Source organism: Macrotis lagotis, chromosome X, assembly GCF_037893015.1.
Source record: "Macrotis lagotis isolate mMagLag1 chromosome X, bilby.v1.9.chrom.fasta, whole genome shotgun sequence".
In the NCBI taxonomy this organism is placed as follows: Eukaryota; Metazoa; Chordata; class Mammalia; order Peramelemorphia; family Peramelidae; genus Macrotis; species Macrotis lagotis.
The window spans coordinates 698313330-698333485 of NC_133666.1; the positions used below are offsets into that span (position 1 = coordinate 698313330).

At 37.9% G+C, this 20156-nt stretch overlaps 1 protein-coding gene and 1 gene segment (V, D, J or C); both read right to left on the minus strand.

The window, feature by feature from the left end:
• LOC141497169 (immunoglobulin lambda-1 light chain-like) overlaps positions 1-20156 on the minus strand; it is a 316494-nt gene that overhangs the window by 92423 nt on the left and 203915 nt on the right. The gene's annotated exons all lie outside the window — the stretch shown is intronic.
• Positions 5372-5932, minus strand: LOC141497012 (immunoglobulin lambda variable 3-9-like). The segment is given in 2 exon segments: positions 5372-5688; positions 5823-5932. Coding segments are annotated over 2 exon segments (363 nt in total).

Below are 20156 nucleotides of genomic sequence, written 5' to 3' on the forward strand. Positions count from 1 at the left end.
AATAAGTCATACATCCATACTCACTCTACTTTAGTCTTGGTTTGTAGCCGTCTCAGATTGAAGAATTTGCCATCAATATAGTAGCTGACCTGAGTTCCCTGTTTGTAACCTTTGACCATTTATCAATTAAGGAATGAATAGTATTTTTTAAAAATAAATTTGTCCACTTAACCCCATTTGCCTTGCAAAAAAACAAAAAAGAAAAAAAAGAAAAAAATTAATTTCACTGAGTTCTCTACATATTTGAGAAATGAAATCTTTATCAAAGATACTTCTTGCAAAAACTTTTCTCCCAGTTTTCTGATTTCCTTTAAATTTGATTTTGTTTGTGTAAAAACTTTAAAAATGTATAATCAAAATGAACTATTTTATACTTTGAAAAATCTCTTTTTATTTTCTTTGGCCCTAAATTCTTTCTATATCCATAGATTTGAGCAATAAAATATCCCATGCTCTGCGTCTTTGAGATCACCCTTTATGTGTAAATCTTGTTGTGTATTTCAATCTTAAATGTGTTTCTTGTCAACTACATATGGTTGGCATCTGATTTTTTTTTTAGCTTTTGCTAGGTGATAGGGTTAAATGCCTTGCCCAAGGCCACACAGCTAGGTAATTATTAAATGTCTGAGGTCAGATTTGAACTCAGGTCCTCCTGACTCCAGGCCTGGTGCTCTATCTACTGCGCCATCCAGCTGCCCCTGGCATCTGATTTTTGATCCATTCTACTTTCTTTCTCCATATGGGTGAATCCATCCCATTCACATTCAAAGTTATGATAATGATTTGTGAATTTCTCTGCACCTTATTTTTACTCTCTGTCGTCCTCTCAAGTTACCCTATCCTATGAACTTGTTCCTTATTCCCTGCACTTCTCTAAAGAGCATCCTTCTCTTGCCCTCTCTCCCATCCTCCTAAATCTTGATCTACACTTCCTTCTCAACATCCTTCCCTCTCCCTGTCCTTCAGTCCTCTTACCTCTCTATAAGTCCAGAAGATTTACACAGCCTTCCAGATATACAAGCTGTTTCCTCCTCAACCCAGATCCTATGAGAATAAGGTTCCAACATTTTCAGTCCTCTACCTTCATGTATTTCCACTGTGTCAATTTTTCCTTTTTGACCCTCATATTTGAGATTTCTTCTTTTTAATATTTTCTTGCCCAATTTTCTTTTTTAAAATTATGCTACTCTACAACTCAGCCCCAGCCTTTTCCTCAATTTGTCCTAGTGTAAAACCTAGAAACTCAGGATGGCTAGGTGGAGCAGTGGATAGATCATCCGCCCTGGAGTCAGGAGGACCTGGGTTCAAATCCTGCCTCAGGCACTTAATAATTACCTAGCTGGGTGGTCTTGGGCAAGCCTCTTAACCCCATTGCTTTGCAAAATAAACAAAAAACTAAACTAAACACCTAAAAAAATAAAATATACAATAAAACAAAAAATACAATAAATAAGCCCCTCTCAGAAAAGAGGTGTTAATTTAATTCCTAAAGCCTCTTATTATTATCATTTGTGAATGTAGTTGCAGGGCATATACCCTAGCCCATACACATGGTTACTGCAAACTTTTTTAAGATACAGAAGCATATGCATTTCATATTTAAACCTACTGGTTGCAGTACCGGGCACAAATTGAGAAAAGTTCATAAAAGGAGATATGACCATGATCCGTGGTGGTCAAGGCAGCTGGACACAGGGTTAGATAATTACTCAATCCAGGCATCAGGGAACAGGTCTAGACCTGAGGAATGTCTCAGTCAGTCTCCTGGTCTTGAGCACTCTTAGACTCTGGTTCCCCTCTGGCCCAGCCAGCAGCCAGGCACATACAGAGCCAGGAAATCCTCTCCTTGTCTTTATCACATCCACAATAATTGGCTTGAGACATTGCTCCATTAGTGGAGTCACTGTGAGGAAGGGATTTGAGAAAGGAATGGAGAATGGGGGAGTCTCTATTCCTGTCTCATAGGTCTATAAAGGTCCCCAGGCCTTGGGTGAGCTGATATCCTGACTCCTTCCAACTGTTTCAGGTGTCTCCAAAGGACAAGTGATGCCCACCTTCCTTCCTGACAGGGAGACTCTGATGTAGGGTGTGAGGTGTTGGAGTTGATGGGCACGAGGTAGCTACCACATGTATGAGCACAGGGCTGGGGAGGATTAGTCAAGGCCCCCACTTGTGGTGATAAGGGCTGATGTGACCTAGACCCAGAGATCAGACTGAGTGCCTGGGCTGAGCACCCAAAGAGATTTCCAAGGAGACCCCAAGATTTCCTCACTCTGCCCTTCTTTCCTCCCTAGCAGGACCTGAGGGGAACCTGCTGGGAGCCATCTCAGGGGGCTGGTCCAGGGTTTTTTTCTGGACATTCTGTCATTGTAACAATTGCTGGAATGTTTCTCCATTCATTTGGTGTCTTGACCTCTGAGATAGCAGTTGGGGTTTCCATTGTATTTTGACTTTCAATAGTGTCTTCTTTTAACATCCTCCTGGTTTTCCTAGACCTGTCTTCCTCCTGTGTGTGAGAACATCAGGGGGCTGTCCGGTATGAACACAACTGATCTCTTATCATACCTTCTGAAATCATTTTGGTTCTGGTGACTGAAGTGAATATTTGGGAACATGGGCAGCTTTCACTGGAATGGTTCTACACCAAGTATGGACTTCTGGCTGGGTCTGGAACTCTGACCTGTGTAGACCATGGTGGTCTCTGGGTCAGGCCTCACTGAAGAAACCCGGGTGGGGGGGGCACCAAGAATGCAAGTTTAGGAACTCAGTACTGAAGAAGCAGGGGTGGGGTTAGATAGGGACTGAACAGTAACACCTGTGGTCATCTCTGAGGCCAGAGAACCTGGTAGGGAGAATGATTACTGAGTGATAGATTCCCAAATAACCAGCCAATCATGAGCTCCATAAACCCCCCTGGGGGAGGAGGACCAGGAATAAAGTATACACTTTGACATATGCTGACCCAGGGGTCAGCATACACATACATTCATTCATACATACACACACATTATATCTGTATTTATTTGAATATCTGAGAATATAGATTTATACATGTAAATAGATCTATTTATATGTATAAATATGTATTTTTGTACATGTGTTTAAATATATGTAAATATGTGTAGTTATGGGTTGGTGGGTGTCTGGCTGGCTATCACCTCTATGGAGATTCTTTCAACCTTTGGTTTCATCATCAAAATCTCAAATACATCCCCACTCCCTTCTCTCAAAAGACCACCATGGATCCTCCTTTTCTTAGCAGATTGATATGGGCCAGGAAGGGAAAGGAAATAAGCATTTATTTAGTGCCTACTGTACTCAGGGATCGTATGGGTTATTCAGGGTGGACTAACACCTCTTGGGTGAGGGCTGCTGAGCTTATTTTCTGGGCTGCTCATATGCCTTTGGTGTCCACCTGTCCCCCAGTTCTAACCTGTGACTCCAAGAACCTGTGGCCACTGTAGGGGCCACATCCTGGTGAAACCATCTGAGCAGGCAGACAAGCCAGGAAATGGATAGCTCTCAATTCCAAAGTGAGTTCGGGAGATGTCTTGCCTAAGAACATAAAGAGAAATTTTTGTCTGCTTCTTTCTTTTGAATAACAACTCTAAGCCTCCTCCCTTGTAACAACAGCCATAGGATGACACCTGGAGGGGGAAACTGCCCTTATTTTATGGAAGTCCATAACATAATTGATAAGGTAGTTTTCTTGAGTCAGGAGGAGGCATTAAGCTTGCCCTAATTGGATGCCTTACTGTTATCACATGAAACATTCATCTGAAATTGAGGAAGGAAATGATAATATATACTATGACATCCATATAAATGTATACAGAATTTCATTGCATTGCTCAAATATTTTTGTGGTCTTTTGTGTAATTCCTATAAATATGTGTTTGAAATCTTACTTTGGAGCCTAGGTCCTTGCCGGACCCCCACGCATGCATGAATGACAATCTTAGAGAGCCAGAAACCAGTATGTTAACTTAACTGCATTTGTTCTTTCTTAAGGTCAAACTTTGAAGGCAGAGATATGTTGGCCTAATTCTCCTTGTTTCTTATTACAGTAAACTCTGGAGATTAATATAAAAGGAAAATCTCTACAAGCAACCTGGATTGAAGAAAACCTCTGAAGCTCTATCCTAAATCATGGAACTTTATAAGGTGACTTATGCAGGTGACTTCAGAAGAAATGGACCTGAATCTATGTGCTTTTATCTCTGTTATATCTATGTCTCTTTATATATATTTATATACATACAATAAAAAAGGGATTGCCCCCTTTTGAATCTCTTTAATTTTTTAAAATTGCGATTGGATTTCTCACTTGTATTGCTGTTATGGATTTTACATTCCTTACCCAGGATTCTTAGTGAAGCTAAGTCCCACTCATATTATTCCCCCCCATAGACTCACTATCTCCCTAAATTTTTATATGATTGATGTACAGATGACATAAAATATGTCTATCTAAATCAAAATGGAGGAATGTCTAATCTGATAGTCTTTACTTTAGAATTAAATATTTCTGAAACACAAGTTGTTCTATCAGCCTCTAATTGAGTTGTGTAAGTTTGGAATGTTCTCCTCTGCCCCTCCACAAGGTCTGTGTCTCTAGTTATAAATCTGAAGGCAGGCTCTGTCTGTGTGAAATGGTCTAATGCCCCTCTAATTGCATCTGCAAGTTTTACTGCAGAAGCTGTGTAAACAATCAGTTAAGGACCATCCTGAAAAGGCAGGAATCTGCTCTGGTTGTCTAAATGAGAACCTGAATAAATTCTGGTGCTTATGACATTTTGGAAAGGAAGAAACTCCAATGTTTTATATATATCCATATCATGTCTAATAACAATGCAAAATATCATATCAGAAGAGGAGACAGCTAACTGGATCTTTGTCAGTGCCGACATGGAACAGACCTTATGGATGGGTTAGAGAATCATAAAAATAATCAATGACACCTTTATGTACAAATGTGTAACCTGATTGGTTGGCCGCCCAAATTTTATGATCAAAACTCTATAAATATTGATTATTCAGTTAGTTCTGTTGTTAGCATTTGCATGGATGCCCTCCACCCATGGGTTTTGGTAAGATTCTGGAAAATTAAACTTCATTTATAAAATTTTGGGGTGGGTGGCAGAGTTTAAGGACTGAAGGGGAACAAGGGGAGGGATATAGGGAGATAACAGATGAGGGCTGGGGAAGGAGCCTCGGAGGGAGAGGGTCAGGGGAAGGGAAGATGGCATCCAGATAGAGGGGCAGAGCTGGAAGTGGTTTCTGTCTCTCCTCCCCAGGGATCTCTCTGGAGTTCAGAGAAAAGGCCACAGGGGGAGTGGGCCTTGGGAGGGGTTTTTGCCTCACTTCCCCATCAGTTTGTATCACTGTGAGTATCACTATTACTATCATAGACCTGACAGTAATAATCGGCCTCATCCTCAGCCTGGAGCCCAGAGATGCTCAGGGCGGCCCTGTTGCCCGAGTTGGAGCCAGAGAAGCGGTCAGGGATGCCCGAGGGCCTTTCATCATCCCTATAAATTACTAGTACAGGGGCCTGGCCAGATTTCTGCTGGTACCATTGTACATTTTTACCACCAATTCCTTCTGCTGTGCAGGAGATGGAGACCGTCTCTCCCAGACTCTTGGACACTGAAGGTGGCTGAGTCAGCACATAGGAGACCCCAGAACCTGCAAGAATAGGAGAGTTTGGTCAGAGGCAGGGCGTCTCTGCCCCAAGAGGATGCTGTTCAAGGACAGGACTAGGCCTGGCCTGAGACACTGCAGGAGCTGAGCCCCAGAGAGCAGACCCTGGGCAGCCTCACCTGTGTAGACAGTGAGGAGTGAGACCAGCAGAGAGATCCAGGCCATGGTCAAGATTCCCCCCAGACTTCTGGGTCCTGAGACTCTCCTGCTGGGGCTGGGCTCCCCCAAGGTTCCCTTAAGACCAGGCCCTGCAGGGAGGAGGGTTCCCCTCCCCTCTATGCAAATCTGCTCCTTCTCTGGAGACCAGCAGGAGGGGCCTCAGGTGCTGACTGACCCTGGCTGCTCCTGGGCCCTGGGGGCAGGGCTGGGCTGTTATGATCCCTGAATTCTTTTCCTATTCTGAGATTCTGGGATTCTGGGAGTCAGAGTTCTTCCCTCTCAGGTTCTGCCTCTGATGCTTCAGAACACCTGCTCTCTCTTGCTGGACCCTCCCTATGCACCGGGGCCTTCTTCCTTTGGTATATCCATCCCCCGGGACATCCCCCTCCCCTGTGGGTGAGTTTCTCCCAGGAACTCCTTGGGACCCCCATGTTTCCTTCCCTCCAGCTGTGCCTCTGACTCTGCCCCTGCCCCTACCCACAACTCAGTCTTCCTTCTCTTTCCTCCATAAGCCCCTTTGTGTTGTCTTCCCCTATTGGAATGGAAGCTCCAGGAGGGCAGGGACTGTCTTTCCCTTGGCTTGCACTGGTGTCCCCAGCACTCAGCTCAGGGCCTGCTACACTGTACCAAATTTAATATGTATTTCAGATCTTTATGCCTGGATAAAAGTCTCAATTTCTTATTATTGTAAGAAATTCAATTTTTATCTCTTCATATGAAAATTACAACCTCAAGAGGACAAATGATGAGAAAAGACAGAAACATGCCCTGCCCTCTTTATACTTTAATCCAGGAAGAGATAACTGTGCATCCTCCTTTAGACCAGACAGCATTGCATGAGGATTATGTTCTAAGATGGCCAATTGTGTAACTCAGTATTGTGCATCCTAATAGACAGACCTCCAAGGTGGTTTAATATTTTCCTTTTCTTTGTTTATGTAAAAATATCCCAGACTCTCTCTGCTGGAAGGGGGAGGGGGGAGTCATCTTGGATAGATGGATTGATTCCACCTATAGATTTCTTGGGAAATCTTAGAAATTCAGGGCAGCTAGGTGGCACAGTGGATAAAGCACTGGCCCTGGAGTCAGGAGGATTTGAATTCAAATCCAGCCTCAGACACTTAATAATTACCTAGCTGTGTGGCCTTGAGTAAGTCACTTAATCCTATTGCCTTGCAAAAACTAAAAGAAAAACTCTTAGAGATTCAACCTCATGGTTAACATGTGTTCTGTAATTTTATTTTTAACCTCAAATTATTCATGTTTACAATAGAAGGAGATTAGTGAATGCTTTTTGCCTTGGCTACAAGGCAGAGCTGCTATTTTGGGACCCAGTCACTTGGGTGGCCACCCAAAGAACAATCATAATAGAACATAGGAACAGTCCCTTCCTGTGACTGAGAAGGAATTTTTTCCCATTAGTTTTGTCCCTATTTACTTTCAGAAATACATTTCTGTTAACTTTAAAATATATATATTTTTAATGATTTCATACATTTTCCCCTTAATTACCTACACAAAATAGTTTTCAGCATTCATCCTTTTGCAAGCTTTTGTGTTCTATCTTTCCCACCAACCTCTTTTTCCATGGCAGCAACACGGATAGGTTCTACATGTACAATTGTGTCTAACATATTTCCCTATTGGTCATGTTGTGAAAGAGTTGAAACTAAGGAGAAAAACATGAGAAACAAAGTAGAAGCATAAAAGAGGTTTTAGAAAAGAGTAGACTGTGTTTTTCAGTGCTTTCAGCTTTTTCTCTGAATGTGGATGGCATTTTCCTTAAAAGGCCTCTCAGAATTTTCCAACTTTCCTTGATCACTGAATTGCATCTATCATCTTACAATGTTGCTATTGTTGTGCGCTATGTTCTCCTGGCTCTGCTCACTTCACTCACATCAATTCTTGATCGTTCCATGTTTTTCTTAAGTCTGGTCACTCATGATTTCTTCTAGTGGGATAGTTCTCCATAACATTCATAGAATACAATTTCATTCAGCTATTCCCCAACTGGTAGATATCCCCTCAATTTCTAATTCTTTATGGCTTACAAAAAGAACTACTATAAATATTTTCGTATATGAGGGTCTTCCCCCCGCTTTCTTAATCTCTTTGCAACGTAGACCTAATGATGATATTGCTAGATCAAAAGGCATGCACATTTTATTGCCTCTTGGGTATAATTCCAAATTGTTCTCCAGAGTTTACAACTCTACCAACAATGCATTAGTGTCCAAATCCTCTTGAACATTGATCATTTTCCTTCTATGTCTTTTTAGTCAATCTGATGGGTTTGAAGTGGTATCTAAGAACTGTTTTATTTTGTATTTCTCTTGTCAATAATGATTTGAAGCATTTGTTCATATGACTAGAGCTAGTTTTGATTTCTTCATCTGAAAACAGCCTGTTCATATTACTGGAACATTTATCAATTGTAGAATGACTTGCATTCTTATGAAATTGAGCCAGTTCACCATTTATTTTAGAAATAATTCCTTTATTAGAAATAGTGGCTGTGAACATTGTTTACCATCTTTCTACATTCTTTCCTACTTGTTTGCATTGGTTTTATTTGTGCAAAAACTTTTCAATTTACTGTAGGCAAAATTATCCATTTTGAGATTTATTATCTTCTTTGTCTCTTTTATTGTTATGAACTTCTCCCCATTCCATAGATCTGACAGATAAATTATTCCTTGTTCTTCTAATTGCCTTGTGGTATCACCCTTATGTTTAAATTCTATGTCCATTTTGACCTTAACTTGGTACAGAGCAACCTTGCTGTGAGACGTTACTTTGCCATACTATTTTCTAGCTTTCCCTTGCGGTTTTTGTCACATGACGAGTTCTTAGCTCAGAAGCTAGAATTATTGGGCTTATCAACTGTAGATTAACACAGTAATTTACTACTGTTTCTTCTGTACCTAGTCTATTCCACTGATCCATTTCTCTATTTCTTAGCCAGTACTAGATAGTTTTGATGACTATAATAAATGTTTTAAATCTGGCCAACTTCCTTTGCATTTTTCCAATAATTCCCTTGATATTCTTGATCTTTTTTCCTGCACTTGAATTGTGTGATCATTTTTCTAGCTCTGTAAAATAACTTTTTTGATAACTTGATTGGTATGGCACTGAATAAATAATTTGATTTAGGTAGAATTGTCATTTGTATTATATTACCTTGGCCTAACCATGAGCAATTGCCATTTTACCAAAAGTTTAGGTATGACTGTATGAAAAATTACTGTAATTGTGACATTCAGTTCCCAGGTTTGTCCTGGGAGGTGGATTCCTAAATATTTTATGTTTTCTACAGTTAAATGGAACTTCTCTTTCTATCTATTGCTTTTGGGCTTTGTTGTTAATATATCAAAATGCTGGTTTTTTATATGGGTTTCTTTTCTATCTTGCTGCTTTGTTGGTGAAGTTGCTAATTGTTTCAAGTAGTTTTTAGTTTATTTTCTAGGGTTCCTTTAGTATACCATCATGTCATCTGCAAAGAGTAAGAGCTTTCTTTCCTCATTGCCCATTCTTATTCCTACAATTTCTTTTTCTTTTCTTATTGCTAAGTTAACATTTCTAATACAATATTTAACAATAGTGGTGATAATTGACATCAGTGTTTCACCCCTGATCTTAATGGGTTTGCCTCTATTTCTTCCTTATTTCACATAGCACTTGTTCATGGTTTTTGATAGATGCTGCTTATCATTTAGAAATATTGATTTTTCCAACTACATGCCAAGATAGTTTTCAGGAAACCTTTTTTTTAGGTTTTTGCAAGGCAATGTAGTTGAGTGGCTTGCCCAAGGCCACACAGCTAGGTCATTATTAAGTGTCTGAGGATGAATTTGAACTCAGGTACTCCTGACTCCAGGGCCGGTGCTCTATCCACTACACCACCTAGCTGCCTCTCAGCAAACTTTTTTTTGAAAGATTTTAATATCACACTTTTCTTTCTCCCTCCCTTCCTTTTTCCCCTTCCATGACAGAAAGAAATCTAATATAGGTTATACACTAGTATGTTAAACATAAATCTAGATTAATCATGTTGTGAAAGAAGAATCAAATCAAAACAGGGGAAAAGAGTGAAAAAAAACATAATGCATGACATCTTTTAAAAATTGAAGACAGAAAACTTTGGTCTGCATTTTAACTCCATAGTTCTTTTTCTGAATATGCAATGTTTTCTATCACAAGTCTTTTAGAACTGTCTTTGATTATAGAGCTCAAAAGAATGAGCCAATCAGAGCTGATCATACCCAATGTTGCTTTCAGTGTGCACAGTCTTCTTGTTCTGCTCACTTCACTCAGCATCAGTTCATGAAGGTCTTTGCAGGCTGTTCTGAAGTCCTGGTACTCATGATGTCTTGTAGAGCAGTACTGTTCTGTCACATTCATATACCACAATTTGTTCAGCCATTATCCATTTGATTAGTATCCCTTCAATTTCCAATTCTCCAAAAAGAACTGTAAAAATTTTTGTGCATGTGCGTTTTTTACCCCTTTTGATAATGTCTTCAGGATCAGACCTAGTAGTGGCATTGCTGAATCAAAGGGTATAGTGCCTTTGAGTAAAGTTTTAAATTGTTCTCCAGAAAGGTTGGATCAGTTCACAACTCTACCAACAATGCATCAGTATCCCAGTTTTCAGCATTGATCATTTTTCTTTTTAGTCATATTGGCCAATCTGATAGGTGTGAGGTTGTACTTCAGAGTTATTCTAATGAGCATTTCTCTAATCAGTAATGATTTAGAGCATTTTTCCATTTGATTATAGATAACTTTAATTGCTTCATCTGAATTGCCTTTTCATATCCTTTGACCATTTATCAACTGGGAATGACTCTGTTCTCTATATATTTTTGAAGAGACCTTTATCAGAATCACTATGAATAATGCTTCCCAACTTTCTGTCTTCCTTGATTTCCTTGATTTTATTTGTCCAAAAACTTTTTAATTAATGTAATCAAAATTATCCATTTTGCATTTTACAGTGCTTTCTATCACTGTTTTGGTCATAAACGTCCCCCCTTTCCATACTATTCCTAGTTCTCCTAATTGGTGGATAGTATCGCCTTTTATGTCTAAGTCTTGTAACCATTTTGACCTTTTGGTTTAGTGTGTGACATGTTGGTCTATGCCTAGGGTACTACTTATCACTTTAAGGAAAAAGCTTTTTATTCTTTTACTCTCATATATTTCTTTAAATTATATAATTATTTTATTTGTTTTTCAGTTGTATCCAATCATTTATTGCAAGCTTTTGAATTTTACAATTTCTGCCCCCTCTTACTTCCCTCCCTCCTCCCCTCAAAAGAAGGCGATTTCATATGGTCTTTACAGTTGTTTCCATGATACCCATAGATCAATATTGAATGTGTTGAGAGAAAAAAATCCATAAGGAAGAAAGAAGAATTAGAGATGACAAAATTAGGTAATACATAAGACAGCTTTTTTAAAAATTGAAAATAATAATCCTCTCAAGTGTTTTCATTAGAAATGTCTGCTGTATTTTTTCAAAGGCCTTTTCAGCATCTTTTGAGAGTAGCATTTGATTTCTGTTCATTTTGTTATTAATATGGCCAATTGTGCTGATTATTTTCCTAATATTGAACTATTCCTGTCACCTTGTATAAATCATACCTGATTATAGTGTCCTATCCCAGAGATAACATGGTGAAATCTCTTTGCTTAATTTTTATTTAAAATTCTGACATCAATACTCTGTGGTCATGTTTAACATAATTTATACATGTATAACTTATATCAGATAACTTGCTGTCAAGTTGGATGGAGGCAAAGGAGGGAGGTAGAATAATGTGGAACTCAAAATTGTACAAAAATGAATGTTGACAATTTCTTTTCATATATTTAGAACAATAAATTAATAAATTTAAATCAATATTCTTTAGGGAGACTGGCCTATAATTTTCTTTGTCTGTTTTGCCTCTTCTTGATTTTGGTATCAGCACTATGTTGGTGCTGTAAAAGGAATTTGTCTGGATTCCTTCACCTCTTTTTTCAAATAGTTTATATAGTATTAGAGTTAATTGTTCTTTAAATGTTTGATAAGATTCACTTGTAAATCCATCTGATACTGGAGATTTTTTTCTTAGGGAGTTCATTGGTGGCTTGATCAATTTCTTTTTCTGAAATGGGATTATTTAAGTATTTTATTTCCTTTTCTGTTATTCTTGGCAATTTACATTTTTGTAAACATTCATTTATTTCACTTAGATTGTCAAATTATTTTCCATACAGTTGAAATAGCTCCCAATTATTGCTCTAATTTCCTCTTCATTGTTAGTGAGGTTGCCCTTTTCATTTTTGATTTGGCAATTTGGTTTTCTTCTTTCTTTTTTTAAAATCAGTTCAACCAGTGGTTTATCAGTTTTATTTTTTTGGCATAAAACAAACTTGTCTTCATTTTATTTATTAGTTCAATAGTTTTCTTTCTATTTTATTAATTTTTCTTTGATTTTTCATAGTTTCTAAATTGGTCTTTAATTACGGATTTTTAATTTGTTCTTTTTCCATTTTTTCAGTTGCATGCCCAAATCATTGTTCTCCCTTTTCTCTAATTTATTCATGTAATCATTTAGAGATATAAAGATTTAGAGGTATAAAATTTCCCTTAAGGACTGTTTTGGCTGCATTCCACAAGTTTTGGTATGATATCTCATCATTGTCGCCATCTTGGATGAAATTGCATATTATTTGTATGATTTATTGTTTGATCATTCTTTAATATAAGGTTATAAAATTTCCAATTAATTTTTAGCTTAGGAAAATAATCAGCACAATTGGCCATATTAATAACAAGTCCCTTTAATTACATGTATTTTTTTTATCATGAGCTGAAAAGGATACATTTAATATTTCTGTTTTTCTGCACTTGATTTTGAGGGGTTTTTTCCCCCTAAAACATGCTCAATTTTAGTGTAGTTACAATGTACCACAGCAATGAAGGTATATTCCTTTTTCATTCCCATTCAAGTAACTTCTATTCACCTCCTTAACTTCCTTTTTCTTTATTTTATAGCTAGATTTATCTAATTCTGAGAGAGGGAGGTTGAGGTCTTCCATCAATACACTTTTGCTATCCACATCTTCCTCTAACTCCTTAATCTTCTCCTCTAAGACTTTGGATGATATGCCACTTATTACATATATGTTTAATACCGATATTACTTTATTGCATATGACACCTTCTATCCTTTTAAATTTGATCTGTTTTTACTTTTGCTTTGTCTGATATTGGGATTGCTGCTCCTGCTTTTTTTTTTTTTTACTTCAGCTGATGCAAAATATATTCAGCTCCCGAATGTTTCCCTTATCTTTCAGCTTTAAATGTGATTTTTATATACAACATATTGTAGGATTCTATTTTTACATTACTCTGTTATCTACTTCCATGTAATGGGAGAGTTCATCCAATACATTCACAGTTATGATTACTAACTGTATTTTCCTCCATCCTATCTTTCCCTCATTTATACTTCTCTCTCTCTCTCCTTTCCCCATATTCCTCACCATTATTTTGCTTTTGACTGCTTCTTCCTTCAATCTGTCCTCCCTTTTATCAAAGCCCCTCCTTTTTCTTTCCCCTTTTCCCTTTTTTCTGTTTTTTACTTTTACTTTCCCCCTCCCTTTTAACACCCCATTCTTCCCTTTTCTTTCCTCTCCTCTCTTCCAATTTCCCCGTAGCATAGGATTAATTTCTAAACCCATTTGGAAATGTGTGTTATTCCCTCTTTGAACTAAATCTGTTGAGAATAAGATTTATTCAGTCCTCACATCCTCCCTTTCTCTTTAGGCTCTTTATTTCTTTTCATGTGGTGTTATTTATCTCCTAATACCTCCATCTTCTGTCAGCATAATCCTTTTCTCTCCCATGTCCTAATTGTTTGATAATTGTCTTGTACCCACTTCCTCTCTCAAAGTGTATTCCTTTCAACTGGTCTGATAGCAGTACAATTTTCAAGAACCATAAGCATCCTTACCTTAAAATAAATTTATGCTCATAACTTCTTTTCAAGAACAGTTTCTTTAGTTGTCTCAATATAAACACTACCCTCAAGAGCTAAAAATCTGATCACACCCCCTTTTTAACTGTCCTAAGAGAAATACAATTCTCAAGAGTTACAAGTATCCTCACAGATTGCTCTCCATGGGGAGGTGGGGGGAGGGAAGTAAGATTGGAAGAAAATTGTAAAACTCAAAACTCAAATAAAATCTTTAAAAATTAAAAAAGAGAGTTACAAGTATTATCTTTCTGTATAGGGATGCAGCCAATTTAGAATTGTTGAATAACATTTTTTTCCCCTTCCCATTAAGTTTTTTTTCACATCTCTTGAGTCTTGTGTTTTAAGATTGAATTTTCTGTTCAGTTCTGATTTTTTTTAAATCAGGTCATTTTGAAAGTTCTCTATATCATTGAAAATCCTTCTTTTTCTTTGAAGGGATTTACCTGAATTCTTCAATGTGACTGATTCTTGGTTGTAATTCAAGCTCTTTTGCCCTCTGGAATATCATGTTATAGACTGTCATCCTTGAATGTTGAAGGAGATAAGTCCTGTGTAATCCTGACTATGGCTCCTTGGTATTTAAATTAATTGTTGCAGAATTTTCTTCTTTAGTTGAGAATTCTGAAATTTGACTACAATATTTCTTGGAGTTTTTATTTTGGGATCTCTTTCTGGGAGTTATCGATGCATTCTTTCAAGGGCTATTTTATCTTTTTGTTCTAGGATATTAGGTAATTTTCCATGATAATTTTCTGAAAGATAATATCCATGTTCTTTTTCTGATTGTAGATTTCAGGGAGTCTAATAATTTGTAAATTCTCTCTCTCTCTCTCTCTCTCTCTCTCTCTCTCTCTCTCTCTCTCTCTGATTTATTTTCTAGGTAGGTCATTTTTTCCTAAGGTACTTTGCATTTTCTTTTATTTTTTCAACCTTTTGGTTATGTTCGATAGAATTTCTTTTCTTCATTTTTCTTCTTTCTCCTCTCTTCTTTGGTATAGAAAATCCTTTTTGAACTCTTCCAAGAAGTATTTTTGGATTTAAGATCAATTCTCATGACATTTCACATCTAGGCATTTTGTCACTTTTTTTCTACTTCTGAGATGGTATTTTTATCATCCTTATCAGGAATAGCTGTCAATGGTGAGCACTTTTGTCTTAGCTCATTCTGATAGTTGAGCTTTGCTCTTATGGTATAGGGTATTTTGTGCTTGGGGCCAGGCCTCAGACCCTTGCATTTCTTTTCTGGCATTTCTGGTGTTTGTGGTTTGCTCCCTGTGCTAGGATAGACCAATACCACATCAGAATTCCAGGGCACAAACAAAGCTGGGGTTGGAACCCTCAGAGCTGGCCTATTAAGGCAAGACCTATATGGCACCAAATCTTGAATTCCATTGTGGCTAACACCTTTCTGACTTCCCTGCTCTTCTTGTTGCACTGGACTGCACTTCCCTTTTACCCATATGAGACAGCCCTTTTCCTGAAGTTCCTCCAAGATATCTTGCTGAAAAGTTGTTTTACTGTTTTTTGGGGGGTTCTGTCATTTTAAAATCTTTTTAGTGGATTTATTCAATGTTGTTTCAGGAGAAGCTCCAGGAGCTTCCTAGCTTCAGTCCATTATCTTAGCTCCATCCTGGAAGTCTTCCGTTAATTTTCCAGTAGTGACCTGGGGCCTCTCCCCAAACCAAAGGGACCCTGACCTGCAAAAGGAGCTGCCAAGGCCAGGTTCCAAACCTTTCCAGTTAAGAGAATGCAGCTCCCAAGATAGGAGAGAGTGAACTTAAATTCTGCTGTTGCCTTCTCTTTAGCCATCCTGCTTCCAGTCCCTTTGGATAAGCAGCTTTTCAAATTTCACATTATTACAGTCCTTCAAAGTTAAGATGTATTATTATGCTAAAATACAAACTTTCCCCCAAATCTGTGAGATATGGATAAACCTTAAATTGTTGTCCAAAAGTGATCAAAGGCTTTTAGTCCTCAATGTAAAGTCCAGACCCATTATTTTCCCTGAATTAGTGTGAAGGATCTAGGAACCCCACAGTCTTAATTGAAGAAACTGAGATCAGCTCTTAACCTGAGTTGTGACTTGTGCTGACATTTACACAATGATTTTGGCAGCAACTGTAATAGTTTCCATTAACACCACAATCATCATATTTATGAAAGCATTTTAGATAATGATCTTTGACAGCCAATATCATCACTGTCACAGATTAGGACACAGATAATGGGAAAAATCCAGTTTAGTAGAAATAAGATCATATGATGTATAAATGCCATCAAATCACTTCATATATCTAAGTAAGACCCAGACCACTAAGATACCACGCTTCAATTTTTTCTTCCCAAAGGGATGGATGAAGATCCCAAATTCTGCTTAGCTACTTTAATGTTACTTTATACACTGTTCCTATTACAAATCCCTATAGCGCAATAGCAAGCTTCAATGTAAAGTCGTGTTTATGGTTGGGTATGTATAGCTGTACTGTGGTCTTCTTTTCAAATTCAGTAGATACTGTGGCTTAGTCAATTAGTTTTGTCTGACTGTGATTCCATTTGGGGTTTTCTTGTCAAAGATCCTATAGTGGCTTGCCATTTCCTTCTCTTCCTCACTTTACAGATGGGGAACTGAGGCAAACAGGATGATATGACTTGCTCAGGGTCACATAGCTGAGGCTGGATTTATATTCAGGTCTTCCTGACTCCAGGTCTGGCTCCTTATCCACTGGGACACTTGCTGCCCTATCAATGTCCAGCACCTCTTTTCTTTTCTATTCAATTATAAGCAGTTTAAAGTTGAATTAATTTGGGGGTGTATATTCCCAATTGGAAACATTTTAAATGCCATGACTTTTATCATGAATATCTCATCTAAGAATAAATATAAATTTTGTCTTTTTTTCTCTAATAACAAATATGAATCTCCCTATTATATCAACAGTCACAGGATCATGCTGACATTCTGGAAGGGGAAGATGTCCGTGCTTTGTGGTCATCTTTACTATAGCTAGTGTCAACCATTATCTCCCTTTGACTAAAATGAAACAACAAAGTTAGTTTCATAAATGAAGTTTAATTCTCTAGGATCTTACCAAAACTCATGGATGGATGACAACTTTACAAATGCCAACATTGGCACAACATTTTGGGGAATTTTTATACAATTTCGATGAAGAGCAATAAAAATTTAGGTGGCCAACCGATGAGATTTCACATAGATGACATGGTTTTACAAATACAATTCTCTAAAATCTTGTAATAATTACCAAAAATTCCTATTGACAAGAATTTCACTTATACGGATCAGGTACTAACACTGATAATCAGATAGTTTTGACACAGGTATAGTCAACATTGTTGCATACAGGCCTTACATAGTGGACTAACATTAACCCTTAGTTAAAGGTTAAGAGACAAACAATTCTATTATAAGTAATATCAGTTAGACACTGGTAAAGCTCTCCTCCTAACCTAATGGAATTCCATATAGTGACTCTCTGCCCCTAACTTATGAAGCATATGCTGAATTGAGGACCACTTCTTTGATGGAGGATTATAAAATAGCTTTATCAGATTCTACCTTCTGATTATGGAATTATATAAAAATATTTCCCTCAAAACATTTTGAGATCTGTTAGACCAGGGCCCCATCATTTGGAACCAGCAAAAATAGAGAATGTAGGGGTGTCTAGGTGGTGCAGTGGATAGAGCCCCGGCCCTGGAGTCAGGAGTACCTGAGTTCAAATCTGGCCTCAGACACTTAATAATTACCTAGCTGTGTGGCCTAAACCCCCATTTGCCTTGGAAAAAACCTTAAAAAAGAAAATATAATAATCATGTTTGTTAATTTAATTTCATTTGTTCTTTATTAGAACAAACTCTGAGGTTAACAGGTGTTAATTTAATTCTTGATTAAGGACAAATTCAGGAAGATCATCAGTCCTTAGGGAATACCTGCTGGCTGACCTAAGACCACACAACAACCAAAAGCTGAATATAGGAAGCTTTTTTTGTATCTTCTATTCAACTTAGGCTTTTTTTTTTTAACAATTTAACTTTTTTAGAAGTGATGATATAGGGGAAGCTAGGTGGTACAGTGGATAGAGCACTGGCCCCGGAGTTAGGAGTACCTGCGTTCAAATCCAGCCTTAGACACTTAATGATGACCTAGCTGTGTGGCCTTGGGCAAGTCACTTAACCCCGTTTGCCTTTCAAAAAAAACAAACCTAAAAAAAGTTATGATAAAATAATGCTTGATAGTAATGAAATCTTAAACTTCTCTGTGTGGTCAGGTTCTCACACACTCAAGTGAGAGTTTCAAAACTTGACTTGTGAAGTTAATAAACTGTAAGACTTTACTTGACTACACTAAAGTAAAAAAACATTATCGGTTCTAAAATAAAACCCAATTGAAAATCTGCCATGTTTATAGAATTCTGTATAACAAATAATTACATTATTTGATTCAGAATGAAACTCAATACAATGGCATCATCCTTTTCTGGTTAGGGTCAGATTTTTTGTGTGCCTAATAAAGATAAAATCCCCCAGAATGTCATTCAAAGGTTTGATCATTGTCCAGGAGTTCCAAACCTAGTGACCATGTAGTTTAGTTAAGTACTGTATTCATGGCTCTGGGACTTGGATCATAGATCTTAAGGGTTCAGAATACAATAAAAAGTCACAAAGCCCTAACATGATTCTCTCTGATATTTCAGGGAGATCAAATTGTGGCCTAGTCTTAGTCAGTAGGGGCAGTCAGTTAAAGGCTAAGGAAAAATCATTGGTGCTTTGGCTCACAAGCCTTTCCCTTCTGGGAGGACTCAGTTTCCCTACAGACTCTTGTGTTTTAGGTCTGGTTTCACAATACCATGCTCACTTAGAGTAGGTTGTTAATGGTTTCAGTTCTATTGTCCATAGAACCAGTTCATGACTTAAAAGAGGACAGCATTAGGGCAAAACCTGAGGAGTGTCTCTCTTTTAAAATAAATTAAAGGCATGTAGACATGTGGAAATGATGATGAAACATAAAATATACATCAGACAAAAGCATGTGACTATTCCCCATTTGGCCCCAAGATGTCACCAGAGACTGTGCTATCATGTCCATTTCTCCCCCCCCCCCCCCCCCCCCCCCCCCCCCATAATGCTCCCCGGTCTGATCAGGTCTCAGGAAGAAAACAGCTTGATTCACCCCGATAAACAGACTCCATGATATTAAATATTGATACTGGAGCTCCATTGAGATTCAGTAAGCACATATTAAAATCCTCTTTTCAGGACAATATTGGGTTTAAGTTAATTTGTTCTGTTTTGGCTTTCTCTGGACTATAAGGCAAAGCTTCCCTGGTTCTTCAGAAGCATGAGGACCTTCCAGGGGAGCACAGTCTCTGGTCACCATCTCCCCACCCCTTATCAGGCATCTTCTTTGGGGTTAAACATTTTTTTCCAATGGCTCGTCTGGAGGGGATTTTCTCTTGATTCCCCCCCCCCTTAATTTTTACCCTTTGGGGGAAGACTTTCCCTATCCCCACCTCTATTCTATATTCCTCCTTGGATGGGATCCAAACTTTCTATTCTGCTTAAAAGTGACTAATTATTTTCTATATTTTCAGCTTTCCTCATTTAGTCTGGACTGAATCAGTGATTTTTCCTGTTCATATTTTGGGAAACTCCAATTATGCTGAACAATGAATTCCAAGTGGAGGCCTACCCCATCCTAGGAGATCCCTAGGATGTCCCCTAAAATCTTCCTAATGTAGGTTTCAAATTCAAACAAGTTCCAGGTATCTGAGTTTCCACTTGACTCGCCATCACTAATATGTATCCAGTAATGCTGCTTGTGTTATCATCTCTGGGGATGAGCTGTGGTGCATTGCTCGGCTACGACTGTCTCAATGACAAAATAAGAGAACGCATGAAACGACTTTCCCTCCTCCTTCTCTCCTTCACCAGGAAGGGGTTGATTGATCTCCTTGCCAAAGCCACCTTTAAAATAGTGGCTTCTAAGGATAGAAATGGAAATGGTGAGAGTTACACTGGAGCCATCCTCATTAGCTCTGTCCTAGATCATAAATGACCTTCAAACAAATTTTCATCACAAAGTATTAAGGAATTTTCTTACTGTTTACAAAACAATCCAATCACATGGGATAAAGTTTTCTTATGTAAAGAACAGTAAGTCTCTATTCTGTGAATGTTGCAGGAAGTTTCTCTGATGAAGATCTCATTTTCAAGATTATTGCTTATGTGACTAAGAACCAT